Genomic DNA, 15,671 nt, shown 5'->3' with positions numbered 1-15,671 from the left:
TGCGTTTCTTGGCACCGTGAGTTCACCTGGCATCCACAACTGGGAAGCTAACATCATGGTACAAGGACAACCTTTGAAATTTAAAATAAACACGGGCGCATATGAAACTGCACTATCTCCACAAGCCTTCAAACGACTTCAACATCGCCCCACTTTGACCAAGTCTCAACGGAAGCTCCACGGGCCAGATGGACGGTCGTTGTCTGTACGGGGAGTAGCACGACTGCAACTAGCGTTCCGAGATCAACGGACCACCGAAGATGTCTACGTTCTCGAGGAAGTGCGCTACCCTCTCCTCGGCAAGCCAGCAATTGAAAAACTCCAGCTGATCACCTGCCTCAACTATGTCAGCCACACGGTCAACCCTAAAAAGGAGTTTCCGTCACTTTTCACTGGCCTTGGCACTCTACCAGAGAAGTACGTCATTCGCCTTCAAGATGGAGCGACACCGTTTGCACTGTGCTCACCCCGACGCATTCCCATTCCCGTTTATGAGAAGACAAAAAACGAACTGGAGCGAATGGAATAAACAGGCGTCATTTCTCGAGCAGATGAGCCAACACAGTGGTGCGCTCCAATGATGCCGGTGGTGAAGCCCATAGGAGGCATACGTGTGTGTGTGGACTTTACAGAGCTCAATCGGTTTGTGCTAAGGGAACGGCACCCGATTCCTTCGGTTGAGCACACTTTAGGACTTCTCTCTGGAGCAAGAATTTTTTCAAAACTGGATGCCAATTCAGGTTTCTGGCAGATTAAGCTCGCGGAATCAAACAGGAAGCTAACGACATTCATCACACCATTTGGAAGGTTTCACTTCAATCGCCTCCCATTAGGCATTGCCTCATCCCCTGAGATATTTCAGAGACAGATGAACACCATCTTGGAAGGAATACCACGGGTCTTTTGTCCCATGGATGACATTCTCGTTTGGGGAGCTACCACAGAGGAACACAACGATACTCTTCGTACAGTTCTACAACGCCTCGCCCACGCGGGAGTCACGCTCAATGAGGCCAAGAGCGTGTTCAACGTCCGAGAGCTTATCTACTTGGGACCCAAAATCGACCAGGAAGGCATTCGACCGGATGAAGCCAAAATCAAGGCAATCACAGCGATGAAAGCCCCGACGAACAGAACAGAGTTGCAAAAAGTACTAGGTATGGCAACATACCTAGCTTGGTTTGTTCTCAATCTTGCGGAGGTGTTACAACCTCTCACTCTGCTCCTGTCCAAGAAACAAGAGTTTGTCTGGGATTCATATCAAAAAACCGCTTTTGACAAGTGGAAGCAGCTTCTCACAACAAGCCCAGTCTTCGCTGTCTATGACCCTGCCAAGGAAACAGTTATAACAGCAGATGGTTCTTCATTTGGAGTTGGAGCCTTCTTCGCCAACGACAGGCTAAAGGGAACTACGCAGTTATTGCCTACGCTTCTCGCCGGTTGACGGACACAGAAAGACGCTACGCGCAGATCGAGAAAGACGCTCTAGCGCTCGTCTGGGCTTGTGAGAAGTTCTCAGACTACCTCGTCGATAAACAGTTCCGTTTGGAAAGCGATCACAAGCCGCTCATTCCAATATTCACCTCCAAAGCATTGGATGGTCTCACCCCAAGGCTGCAGCATCTGCGAATGCACATGATGCGCTACTCCTACGACATAACGTACGTGCCAGGGAAAGAACTTCTTGCTGCAGACGCATTGTCACGTGCACCGCGCACGGCTACAGATCCCTGGGATCTACCGGAAGAAGTGGAGACCTTCGTACGTTTCGTGACATCGAGCGTGCCCATCAAAGCGCCATGCCTGCAATGGCTTAAGGAATGTCAACAGGAAGACAGTTTGTGCATACAACTAAGGAGGTTTTGTAGCAAACAATGGCCACCTAGAAGAGACCTGTGTCCGCAGGCCAAGCAGTTCTTCCAGTTTCGTCACGAGCTGTTTCATGAAGATGACATTCTTTGGTATGAGACCCGAGTAGTAGTTCCTCACTCACGCCGAATAGCTATCCTGCGGCTACTGCATGAGGGACATTTCGGAATAACGAAGACGCTGGCAAAAGCAACAGAGACAGTCTGGTGGCCTGGAATTTCACGGGACATCGATGACGTCGTTAAGCGTTGTCATAAATGCGCCGAAACCACCCGCAACAGGAAAATGCCGCTCAAACCAACACCATTTCCAGAAAGACCATGGCAGCGGATAGCAATGGATCTTTACTTCCAACACAAGTGGTGCTGATTATCACAGATTATTACTACAGATATCCGGAGATCGCACGTCTTGATAAGCTATCGGCAGCAACGGTGATAACCTACTGCAAGTCAATCTTCGCTCGCCATGGGATACCCGAAGTTGTTGTCACGGACAATGAACCTCAGTTCTCCAGGGTTTCCAGGTCAGAATTCGCCACCTTTGCTCGTGACTACGGGTTTCAGCACGTCACCTCAAGCCCTCACTACCCTCAGAGTAATGGAATGGCAGAATCAGCCGTGAAGATCAATCGACTTCGAAGACGAGAGACGTCTACACCACTCTTCTGGCTTACCGGACAACACCGCTTAGAAACGGCTACAGTCCGGCCCAACTACTGATGGGACGCCGCTTGCGTACAAAGCTACCCATGGCGTCCAAGCTGCTGGTTCCTGAGCTGCCTGATGTCAGAACTGTCCAAAAGTTCGAACAAGCGGATAAGGAACGCCAGCGTAAAGCGTACGATCGACGCCACGGTACACGAGACCTCCCCGGCCTTTTCGACGGAGATGATGGGACGCCGCTTGCGTACTAAGCTACCCATGGCGTCCAAGCTGCTGGTTCCTGAGCTGCCCGATGTCCGAACTGTCCAAAAGTTCGAACAAGCGGATAAGGAACGCCAGCGTAAAGCGTACGATCGACGCCACGGTACACGAGACCTCCCCGACCTTTTCGACGCAGATGATGTGGGGATCGCAGACCTTAAGAAAAAGGGGCAGTGGTACAGCCTGCAGCCGAGCCGCGATCGTACATCGTCGACACGAAAGATGTGGTTGTGCGTAGGAATCGCACGCACCTTGTTCATCTCCCTCAAGATGACCCTGGGTCAACTCATGAAGCACAAGGAACTTCACTACAAGATGGAACCACTAGGGAGGAATGTGCAACGAGATGCCAGGATACATCACATAGCCATAGCCGCTGTGGACGCTGTGTCATTCGGCCGATGAAGTATACGGCCTGAACCGCCCTCGCTCGTTTATTTCGGAGGGAGATGTTGTATGGTCCACCTCCAATGTCGATTGCCCTCCGAAGCAACATCGCGGGCAATGCGCGTGAATGGGCAGCGCGAGAGTTTTCTAGAACAGTTCGCTTTTGTAATAAACTGGTGACGCGGAGCTCCCGGGTCTGCCTCTTGCTTACGGCGTGCACCTGCGAACTTCCATAAGGGTTGGAGTCCACATTCCACTCTAATAAAGGGAAGAGGATGGATAAACCTATTGCTAATTCGATGTGCGAGTAGGTGTTGTGGGTTGTGCTGTAGTAGGTTGGTTTCCTTTTATTAAATATACACGCACCAGATGAGAGTATGAATCTTTCAGTTAAACGTCCCCGGCCATCTTCGCGTTCAGATCCCCACAGTTTGCTGTGCGCATTAAAGTCGCCCACCAGTAGGAAGGGATCCGGTAGCTAGTTAATTACGGATTCAAATTCTGGACTGCAAAGGCAAAAGTCAGGGGGAATATATATTGAAGCTATCGTTATTACCCTGTCGGCGATTATTACACGTTGAGCAACCACTTCGAGGGTTCTGGTCAAAGGGACAAATTGACAGGGAATAGAATGTTGTATAACTATAGCTACACCACACGAGGAGTGAGAACAGTCGTTCCTATCTTTCCTAAACACAGAGTAGCGCTTCAGAAAGTTTGTTTGTTTCGATTGTGTGTTTCCTGAAGACATAAGATGGTTGATTGGTTTTTAGAAAGAATTTCTTTTATGTCATCCAAGTTTTTCATTAGGCCCCTGCAGTACTGTAAGGCATAAGTGTTTAAAGAGAGAGTACAGTGTGTACCTGCGTGTTGCAGAAGGGTGATGTAATCTATGTTACTGAGCCTGCATTAGGGCATGCGCGGAGCTGGTTTTTTCCCACGGCTGATGAACAGCTGACCGAGCTGGCGTGGGTGGGCAAAGGAGTAAATTCAGGATCTCCCTCCTTTTGCCGTGGACCTTGGGGAGTTGCACTCGTGTTTGCCGCGCGGGCCAATGGCGGCTGTAGCGGCGTTCTGCGTGGCAGCTGTTGAGGGTTCGGTGAGGTGTTACAGTGATCTGTAAGTCACCTATGCTTGTTTGTTTTAGAAGGTTAGCAGATTGTTCCTTAGTTCTCACCTCAATAAGCATGTCACCAGATGCAAGTTTCTTTGCGTCATAGTTTTTTCCAACTATACCTTCAATGAACTTGGCGATCAGGAACACAGATTTTGAAGTTATTGGGGTGGCTTTGTCAACTGTCTGCATGACTAGGAAGCGAGGAAAGTTGTCAGGGTTATTGAATACGAGGTTCGGTAGGGGTTTAAAGATTGCTTCGGTGCGGGCCCTTTCGGTGCCCGATCATTTGGAAGAGGGAGTTTAGATAATACCATGTGCCATGGTATAAAGCAGGGGACGGGGGTACTTTCTTCTTTGACTTTGCCCTGATGGTCAAAGAGGTCCCGGAGCTCCCTGCCTGGTAAACAGACAGGGAGCCCATCCGCCGGAGCTTGACCACGACTCCTACGGCAACCGTTTGAGGTTTCTACCCATCACCTTAAGACTCATTGCCACGGTCGGTTACAGCGTGAGTATGGGGGCTCGGGGTCCGCGGTGTCGCCAACACCGTCACCAAGAGTACTCCAAGTGCCCCGTGCGGGGGCATGCCAAGCAAGAGAAGATATACAAGCAATGCCGTACATGTACGTCATTGGCCATTTGAAAGCGTTTGCCGATGTCGTACATGTACGGCCGTGACCCTAAAAGGGTTAATTAAATTCCCCGCAAAGGGGGCGGTATACATGTACTGTGCTAGCCGGGGTCATCATCAAGAAGGGAGATGAAGACGGTGACGGTGAAGCGCGTTCGTTCCCTGGCTTGCGCGGCGTTCTCTTCCACCGTGTTTTGTAATAACTAGCCTCTGAATGAGTATCGTAAATACACCATTGAAAAAACCGCTTTACCTTGTATCAGCATCGACCCCGCTTGTTGCGATTTGTTAGCACGGGCAGTTTGCTCTCGAGGATGCATCACAGCTTGCAGACGACGATGTGTGCCCGCAGAATATTTTGCCCTGGTGATGTAGCTTTAGCACGGCGTGGTTCTTAGGTTTAAGGTGCTGCCCGCTATCTCAACTCTGCAGATGCAGGTTCGAAGCGCCATTTTCTCAGCAAGAAGCATACGACGACGCTGAAGCATAGACCTTTGCACACTGAATACAGAGGTAACCAAAGACACGCTCGTATGTGTACAGTAGTAACAGCCTGTAACTTTTGACTGCGCCTGGAAGTTGCAGAAAGTTAGAGAAATTTTGGTAGTGTTTTTCGTTTACTGTCGCAAAAAATTGCATGATATGTGAATACAGGCAGAAAGTGAAACTAAATGAACGCATGTTCTGCTTTGTGCGAAATTTGACCTGTAAAGATACGGTGATAGATTCTTATTTATTATTTTTATGTCTACATGTCTGTCTTAAATCTGTCCTAGGCACTTTGGATACCGCTATAGATATGTGCATATAGTAATAATAACGTAGTTGTGAGTCTGTGCTTGATATTGTTTCTTTCCTGTATGGCTAGTCTTTCCTGCTAATCTTATCATTTACTGTCATTAGTGACCTGAGCCCTGAATCGTTCTGTGCTCATTTGTGGATATATTTACTCCAAGAGCCTGTTAGCTAAGTTTCTGAATTTGTGCAAAACGTCACTTGCAAGTGCCCAGAAAACTGGAGCCTTCTTGTGTTCGTTCGATGCAGCGTGCACCAATTCTGAATCAATTCACTGCAAAAAATCATGCATGTGCAGCGGAACTAGACCCGTACTCCTGGTTTGTTTCTGCACATCCTTGTCTGGGAGTGCAGAGAAAGCGATGCACTTGTCTTGCACTAAACTGCCCAGCCAGGGAATCTAATGGTGTGGTTCGGGTGCCACAATCTGCGCTACTAGAACGAATGACGAAGTGCTGCATCGCCTGAACTGGTTCATGTACTGCAGGCGAATCAAACTGAATCAAACTCCAGGTGATTCAAACAGGTGAGTCAAACTCTATTTGCTCTGGGAGGCTCATTGTGAAATCACATGGCAGGCGGTATGGGTAAAGCATATTGTACCCCGGACACACTGCACAAGAAGTATGGCCACCTAGGACGAAGGCCGAAGGCTGACAATGCACAAACATTAGTCATTGTAGCTCAAAAAAGAATGCGACAACCTACATGCACCAAGACTATTTGCTTAGCAGTAACTCCAGTTCATGTGCACTGTCAACGGAGTATAGTTAGCTGTTGAAATGCAATGCACCACAACTCAAAAAGTAGTCTAAAACGGGGCATGGAAGTTGTATTTGCCAAACGTGCGCATTGTTCACCCCATGCCGTTGGTGCGGTTGGCTTGACTTGCAGTGACAATTGCCAAAGCGGGGTACCGACAGGTGCTATTGCTTGTTGACCATGCTTGCATCGACGTGTTATCTTGTGCTATACTTCAGCATGCACCTCACGCTGACTTCCTATTTCCCAACCTGCCTAACATCGCACCGCGCTAGTAGAGACAGCCTGAGGCGAAATGCCCCGGTAAAACTTGTTTGTAGTAGTAGAAACCGAGTCAGGCCCATTGCCAAAGCGTTGCTTGTGGTCCAACTCTGCGTTGCATTCATACCACGAAGTGAAAGTGGTGAGGGTCCTGCATGGCTTTCTGCATAAGAACATGCTGCAAAATAACCAAACAGTACCAAGCCCCCCCCGCAACAAAGGGTGGGCGCGGTCGCTCCGTACTCGTTCAATATACTGTCGCAGAGAGCTAGCGAGTGAAAATACCAGCTACTAGGAAGATTCCACACACGGCGCTAGCAGTCCAGGCGTAACTGCACGCTTGCTGCATGGTCACTCATCCCGACAGGGTACAGCGTGCAGAGCGATCAAACCCCCAAGCAACGAATGGTGGGTGCGGTCGCTTCGTACTCATCAATATACCGTCGCAGAGAGCTAGCGAGTGAAAATATGAGCTACTAGGAACATTCCACATATGTCGCGTACAGTCCAGGCGTAACCGTACGCTTGCCGCATGGTCACTCATCCCGACAGAATACAGCGTGCACAGCGACACAGCCCCCCAGCAACGAAGGGTGGGCGCGGTCGTGTCGTACTTATCAATATACTGTCGCAGAGAGGTAGCGAGTGAAAATATGAGCTACAAGAAAGATTTGACAGATGGCGCGAGCAGTCCAGGTGCGCCCGCTTTGCGCTATGGCTCAAATTTTTCAACGCACAATGGGGAACGTATCGGTACATCAGTGACACTGCAAAGGGAAAATGCAAAAATGTACCGGTACGCCAGTGACAGTGAAACGGCTAAAGAGGGCATGCAGACAAGAAAAAAAAAGTTTGGTTCATTACCGCCGACGTACTACCCATTCCCAGCCACCACAGCAAAGCTGACTCCTCGCGTAGAAGGACCCCCAGCCCAAAAAGAAGCAGCTCCTGGAGGTGAAGTTGCACAACGGCGAAAAACCGAAAATCCTCCAACGACGCAACACCGCAACGAATACAAAGACTCACGATGCAACCACAGGCCTGACCTAACTCTAACGCGACCCCTCAACACGACGACAGCCGCCCGGCACACCGCCTACCTGACATGACGAAGCCGACAATTGACGAAACGATGATGACGACGCCAAGTAGCCACACATCTCCAACGTGAACCAGCCGTAGTGAGTGGCAGCTGTGGTGTGCCCCTACAGACACAACCTTTTCACGGGTGGAATGTATCGCCCATTTCAAGTCCGTTGCCCAGTGTACGTTTTCAGTGAGTTTCAGCGAAAGCGGATGACTATATGCCGCACAATCAAGGTGGGGGGCATCTGAGGGCTTGCAAATACGACTGCGCCAGAAGTGAAATGAACGTAAAATGTACATTTCTCAAATTTGGCGTGACGCAAGCTGGGACAACAGAAGCGGAGCACTCACCTTGAAGACCTTGGCGGTGTCGGGCAGCTCCTGCATGACCCAGCGGCCCGCGGGGTCCTTGCTCCAGCTGACCTGCACGGTGCGGATGCCCGCCACGTGGCCCTGGCCGTTGTCCAGGAACTCCTTGCTCAGGACGCAAAAGTGGCGGGGGTCCTGGCCGTACTTGAGTCGCACCTCCTCGTGGCCGTAGTCGATGCGCATGATGCGCGGCCACTGGGGCCACGGGTTGCCCTCGCCCCGCCCGGGGGGCGGCTGCGGCAGGATCTCAAAGGTCACGATGCTGCGCGCACCCTGCAATGGGGGGCCGACGAGAGGGCTCTGGCACATTGCACATCACGCGCACGCGGCGAGCCCGACCTGTCGCAGGGAGGTGGCGATGCAATCGCAGCCCGTGTCTCCACCCCCGATGACGATGACGTCCTTGTTGCGCGCCGAGAGGGGCAGGTGGTCGATGTCGTTGCCCATCTGCTTCTTCTGCCACGTCTCCAGGAAGCTCATGGCGAAGTGGATGCCCTCCAGGTGCCGCCCTGCGTGCAGCCATGCAGGCCATCAACGGAGGAAGAGGGGGCGCCCCCGACCGGGGATGGGCACCGACCTGGGATGGGCAGGTCGCGGGGCCAGGTGGAGCCCGTGGTGAGGAGCAGGGCGTCGAAGCGGGACAGCAGCTCTGCCGCCCCGACGTCCTTGCCCACGTCCGTCGACGTCTCGAACCGGACGCCTTCCTCGGCCATCAGGTCCACACGCCGCTGCACCACCTGCCCACACAGCAGCCCCACTTGGCACCGGCACTCACCAGCAGCCAGCCCCGGCCCTCAATGCGAGCACTACAAACCGCAACACACCTGCCCTGTCTGAGGGGCCTACGCAGACACTCCCTGTTCTGAACGGCGTCAAAGTTGCGGCAGCACGCTTTGTGGGAGCGGCACGTCCCGTTTCATGTCTGACTGAACGCTTGGCTGCTAAATGTCGCAGCGTCATACCAGGACAGCGCAAACAGAGCTCTCTGCACTCAAAGCGGAACTGAAGCAGATAATCTCTTTGTTCAAACGGCTTCCAAGTGAAGGGAGTAGTCAGCGACATGCATAGCCATACTTGTTGAGCTAGTTGGCTTATGCTTATTGGAAATAATAAAAGCGGCACTAAGCAGACAAAGACGAAGTAGAAACATACATCACATACAGGCACCAACTTGCAACTGTTTATTCATGAAAAACCACGCTTACTTATACTCAGGACCGAATCAAGATTGGTGCCAGGAATGAACATTTGCTGACGGCTGTCAGATAAAAAAGTAACATCATTTGACATGTCGGCACACGCACGCACTACTGACACTCCATGCACATAATCATGACGAGTAACGCACATTCTGCTCTGGGTGATTATAAGCTGTCTTTAATAAAAGACAGCTCTTTATCACTAAGTGAAAGTGACGGCGTGCTGATGCAGTCATCCCCCGCTTTTCTGATGAAGTAAGCCTGGATAATCTTCCTTTCCGTCTTGTTTCCCGATTTTTCTACGAAGGTCGTCTGGTCCAGGAATTGCGTGCAACCGCATCGCTTACAGTGATTCGCCAAGTGCCCGCCGCTGTTGCTGCTAACCACTAGCCGGTGCTCTCTGGCACGGTCGTTGAAGCAGCAGCCCGTTGTCACTGACGAACTTGTGCGCATTATGTATCAAGAAGGCTTGCATGATCTCCCGCGCGACATCGCTGCTGCCCCGTCCAAGAATCTTAATCTCATTCAGTCGCGGCCTGCACCCACTTTTTTCGCAATTTCTGCGATGCTCCGTCAAGTTAGTTCTAGCATCCATATCTCCCAAAGTGCGCTCATGCTCCCCTGCGCGATCGTTCACGCAGCGCCCCGTTTGATCAATATAGGCCTTTCCACATGTCAGTGGAATTTTGTAAACGACGCCTTTCGCGCACTTCACAAAGGGCTTGGAATGTTTTTCGCACAACCGCTCCTTTTGGTTTTCTCCTTTGCAGTCAGAGAACAAAGCTGTCCCAGCTTCACAGGAGCAGAGAACACTATAGGTACTCCGTACCTATTAACCACTTTTTTCAAATTGTGGGCTACTTTATGCATGTATGGAACCACCACTGCCTCCGCACCATCCTTTGATACCCTTTTGCGCGTTTTTCCTTTTGTCTTTTGGATGTGTGTTTCAATCACCGCCGCCAGGATCGTACAGGGGAAGCCAGCAACGTCCAACCGGGACACTTGGTTTTTTTAAATTTCCTCCATTCTATGCGAGCACGACTTCATAAGACGAGACTCAAGGCACATCACAGCAATACCTCTTTTCACGGTCTCTCAATGAACCGACTGATAAGGTGAAAGATCATTTGCAATTCTTGAATGAAACATCCAACACATGTGTTTCAGAAACAGACATTTCTATGTCCAGGAGCTGTCGACTTTCTTCTTTCGGAACCTCATGTGCAAACGTCAGCCCCTTGCCTTGTTGTCTAAAATCATCTAAAATCCCGTTCATCAGGTCATCGTAGCTCAACTGATTCTGCTTCTTTAAAAGAATTATAAAATCATCGACATACCTAAAAACTTTTACAACCTTGTTCCCATTAAAAACATCCCCTAGGGTGCGGTCAATGTACGACAAAAAAATATTACACCGGACCGGGGCTACACACGAACCGATACATATACCACGACGTTGCAAGTAAAAACTATTGTCAAAAGTTAAAAAAGTGCTATTGAGATAAAATTCACGTAAATTTATAAAATTATGTACATTGATCCCTGTTGAATACGGAAACAAATCCTCACCGTTCTCCTCTATACAGTACCTAACCGACTCGAGCAGTTCAGCATGAGGCACGGAAAAAAAGAGCTCTTTGACATCGGCAGAAAACATAAACCCTATATGTTCTGGTGTTGTGCAAGAAAGCAAGTTACATCCTTTGAATTTCTGGTTAAAAACCAAGTGTCCCGGTCAGACGATGCTGGCTTCCCCTGTACGATCTTGGCGGCGGTGAGTGAAACACTCCTCCAAAAGACAAAAGGAAAAACGCGCAAAAGGGTATCAAAGGATGGTGCGAACAAGTGGTGATTCCATACATGCATAAAGTAGCCCACAATGTGAAAAAAGTGGCTAATAATTACGGAGTACCTAGTGTTCTCTGTTCCTGTGAAGCTGGGACAACTTTGTTCTACGACTGCAAAGGAGAAAACCAAAAGGAGCGGTTGTGCGAAAAAACATTCCAAGCCCTTTGTGAAGTGCGCAAAAGGTGTCGTTTACGAAATTCCACTGACATGTTGAAAGGCCTATATTGGCCAAACTGGGCGCTGCGAGAACGATCGTGCAGGGGAGCATGAGCGCACTTGGGGAGATATAGATGCTAGAACTAACTTGTCGGAGCATTGCAGACATTGCGAAAAAAGTGGTTGCAGACCGCGACTGAATGAGATTAAGATTGGTGGCCGGGGCAGCAGTGATGTCGCGCGGGAGATAATGCAAGCCTTCTTGATAAATAATGCGCACAATTGCGTCACTGACACATATTTGGCTTTGTATAAAAGAGAGTCTGAATTGTTAAAGTCTTGTCTGCAGGGTTGACGATGAACATGTTCTTTCTTGGTGTTTCGCACATGTATGTTCGGCGCATGCGCCAATTTGTCTTATATTTGGGGGTGTAAGCCCTTGAGCCAGTTGTTAGTTGCGCTCGCCCTGTTGTCTCCTCTTCGTGTCGTCATTCCGAGCAATCCTCATGCCTTGTCAAGTATCAGACCAACTAGCCCGTCAACAAATCTTGCTGAAAAACTTTGTTGGTGAAAGTGCCCAACGTTCACACAAAATAGTCCTGGATTTTTGGCTTGAACACCCTCGCTGCCCAAGACAGTGCTCACTCATCCGCATTGTCTAAAGAGCTGGAGCAGCTGAGGCCGCAATCTTTCACATTTGGGATGAGGCACCTGAGTGCTCCAATCACTTCAGAAGCTGTGGGCAAAGGATTGTTGTTGCGTTCGTCGTTGAACCTGCTTTCACTTGCGCTTGGTACGATGCCGGCAATGTAGTCTTACAAACTCTCCCATGGTCATGACACCATCATCCACACCCAGAAATTCGCCTATTGTGATCCGGCAACGGTGTCTGGAAATTCCAACAGCTTGCTCCACACTTCTGCAACACCAGTGGTGGCTTTGTTGCACCAATGATTTTCAGTCAGCACCGGCACGCACAAGCCAGCAGATTTGAAGAGGGCGGTTGTTTTAGCAACGTCTGCCCAGAACCTACTTCGACAACGTGTCCTCGTGATTTTCGTGCCTGACGGGGACGTTTCACTTCTGAATTCGACTCGATTCACGTTCGAGCACCACCGTGGAAGGCAAATTTGTCTGATTCGCACTAGCTAGAACCACTAGCTAGAGGTTTCAATGTAGTGACACCAGCGCTAGCCACCACAGCTGCACTCTGGAAGAAAGCACAACGGACGAAGACAAAACACGGAGGGCGGACCGGGATCATTTTTTCCGGAGGGGAAGGCGACGGCGCAGGCACAACAGGGACAGCAAGGCACGATGTAGCGAGCTGAGGGAGTACAAAGAGCCAACCGCTACCCATGTGCGGCCGGGCTAAACCGCTTTGAGGGGTGTGCCAGCGGAATTTCTCTTCTGCCCAGAGAGAAAGCTAACTTGCGGGGTACTTCTTTGGCATTTCGCGTTCAGTATATCGACTCTCGCTGTTTTTTTTTGTTCGATATAAGCGTGCTTTTTGCTATATATTTTTCTCACTGCAAAGATACCACGACCAGAACAGTTCAATATAATTCGATGTAAATGGGTTCAATATAGTCGAGCTCGACTGTAGTTCAGATATTGGAATATCTATTTGCTTTGATGTAAGTACCGTAGTTATCAAATCTAGGCCGTCCTCGATTGTAGGCCGACCCTTGAAATTCGGAAGGCCAGAAAATAGAAAAATTTTACCTCGAATGTAAGCCGAATGAAAAAATTCATTTATCAACATGCTCTTTATTACGCTTGCGGCACTCGTCGTAGCACAGTCAATGCTCACTCATTGTCGTCTTCGTCGACATTGCTATCTTTGTCGCTGTCCTCTTCCCGCAGCACACTGCCCTCCCATTCAGAGCGTTCGAGATGCAGAACTTATGAAAAGCGCACGCAATTGGCTCGGCCGAAATTTCGTCCCATGCCGCGTTGACCATTTGCTCCACTTGGCTGAGTGAAGCGCACTTGATGCGCCCGGTCAGTGTGAGCTTGCAGCGTGAGCCAGCCGCCGTCACGACTCCACAGCCCGTCCTTAAATGGCTTGTTGATGGGCGCGTCGCACGGTTGTAGTTGGGTCGTCATACTGCAGGGTATCACAGTCACTCTCCGTCTCCGAAATAGCGGACTTAACGGCATCTGTCAAGTGACCGCTGTAGGAGTCGGTAACCAGGAGTGACAGCAGAGGCCCAGCATGGCGCTGGCAAACAGCCTTCACCCAATCTTTTCTCGCAAACAGCCTTCACCCAATTCATTCTCGCGGGCTCGTAATAGGGCGTATTTAAACAAAAATTCCCCGGCTGGAAGAGTTTTACTCTTAATAATAATGTACGGCGGCCGCTTTCGCCCATCACCGTGCAACACATCATGGTGGTGCGCTGATTCCTGCTGCCTGCAGTTTTTACTTTTACTTCTTTCGCGCACTTCTCATTCCCGGTGTAGGCCACAGACGAATCAAAATACACCAGGGTCTGATCGGCGTTACCAATCTCGCCAAGTCTGTACTCCTTTTCCAGCGGCTTCTTGACAACAAAGCGCTGGAATACGACTAGCTTCTTCTCGAAGTCAGGGGGTTGCTTTTGCGCACACAGACGTCCGCCACCACAGGCTGAACACCTTGTGGTGTTGAACTTTCTCGGGTCCTGTGCAGGCCATTCGCTTCGCAGCGCAGTTGAAAAGTTCGTTCTGCCACTCTCGCCATCAGTGCACGTTCTTCTCACTGACGCTGAAGTTTCACTGTGGTAGCAGGTTTGAAGTTCTCTCGGCCTCCAAAATAACCGCCCGCTTAAAAGCCACAGTGTAGTGTACCGCTTGGTGGGTGTCATTGTTCCGCGAACACGGGCACTTCTCGAGGTCACGCGGCAATGCAAGCAAGGGAGCACAGAACGCTCAGACCTGGCTTCTGAACGAGCAAAATGGAGACTGCAAACCTGAAAGCTGCAAACCTGTGGATGCGAGATGACGCGGAGTGTCTAGCGATTACAGGAAAGCCGCATCCTCGAGTCTAAGCCGACCCTCACTTTCGTGAACGACTTTTTGAAAAAAAAAGGTCGGCCTAGATTTTAGTAGATACGGTAATTATTTGCAAACCCAACAAACAGGATAATATAAGTCTAACTTCTCAATCATCCACTGCAAAGACAAAAGAAATGCATGAGAAAATGGCCAAAGACCCTAGCATCCCATCAAAGTTCAGTTTCTCACCAAAACAGAAGGCGTTGGCAACTTTGCTATATCGGAACATTTTATTGAAGAGGTCATTTTTTGTGTGCGATTCCAAACTTTAGCAGGGGCGAGATGTTACCAGCTTCAGACCCAGAAAGTAGACTGCATGTGTCACCAATTCGTGCTCCTTGCACACGACTGTGCTGGGACCGCATGGACGGAGCGGACACTCAGGCACAGCACCAGGTGCTTTTCAGAAGCATCATGCCGTCGCAGCTCTTCAATGCCGACTGACGAAATGCTACACATATTTCCGCATGGTTTGCGTGTCGCGCGACGACTCGTCGGCCTTTGTACGCCTGCGCTCAGCCCCGACTGCTGAGAGGTGCACTTCCCAGGCGGGACGAACTTCCACTGTGTCCACCTTTATCACCTTCCACGTCCAAGGGAATGCAAAATGACCACAAGAGACACAGCAGACATGCAAGGAGTGAGCATCCACAGGCTACGACGGAAGATGCAAGATGGAGGACAGAAGCCAGATTCCACTGGACTGTGTCACGACATGGACCGTCCTGCCATTCTTCTGTATCCTTGTTTCTGTAGGCGCTGTAGTTTATTTTTCAAACCGCCAAATTTGTTGTACTTTCACGCGATACACTGAAACCTGATTGTCTCGTTTTTTTACACTGGTTATTCATTACAACACTTTATTCATTGCGAAAACTTTAGTCATGACAACGCAATAAATTATTGTGAGAAGACAGAGCCACTGGTTGTATCCCATGAAAATCAAGGGCTTTCAAGGACCGCTAAAATAAATAATTCCGGGACTTTGAAGGCATTGAAACTGACACTCCTAAATTCAAGGGTTTTCAAGGACTGTGGGGATCCGCTAGATCCCCTTTCTTCCTCCCGTGCCGCATGTGACGCTGGCGGGCACCAACTGCGCCGCTGCCACTGCCGCTCCTCCTCGCCCGGGAAGCTGCCTCCTCTGCCCCAGGCCTCATAGTTTCTCTCTTGCTCTTGGCCCTCTTACCGGATAACCGGGGCGCTGCTTGTCCAAAGGTTGG

The 15,671-nt window shown here is 50.1% G+C and overlaps 1 protein-coding gene across 4 annotated transcripts in view; it reads right to left on the bottom strand.

Annotated features, from left to right (window-relative positions):
- LOC144151392 (uncharacterized) overlaps positions 1–15,671 on the bottom strand; it is a 458,541-nt gene that overhangs the window by 39,120 nt on the left and 403,750 nt on the right. For all 4 annotated transcript variants that reach the window (XM_077682433.1, XM_077682432.1, XM_077682435.1 and 1 more), the window contains 3 exons: positions 8,781–8,940; positions 8,543–8,712; positions 8,186–8,476 (listed from right to left, as the gene is read on the bottom strand). In XM_077682433.1, coding sequence (XP_077538559.1) covers positions 8,186–8,476; positions 8,543–8,712; positions 8,781–8,940 — 621 coding nt within the window. The remainder of the gene's footprint in view (positions 1–8,185; positions 8,477–8,542; positions 8,713–8,780; positions 8,941–15,671) is intronic.

The sequence above is a fragment of the Haemaphysalis longicornis genome, unplaced genomic scaffold, assembly GCF_048455015.1.
Source record: "Haemaphysalis longicornis isolate Haplotype H1 unplaced genomic scaffold, Haemaphysalis longicornis Haplotype H1 scaffold_9, whole genome shotgun sequence".
Taxonomy (NCBI): Eukaryota; Metazoa; Arthropoda; class Arachnida; order Ixodida; family Ixodidae; genus Haemaphysalis; species Haemaphysalis longicornis.
The sequence above is the reverse complement of the archived record's forward strand: the minus strand, read 5'-3'. Positions and strand labels throughout refer to the sequence as shown.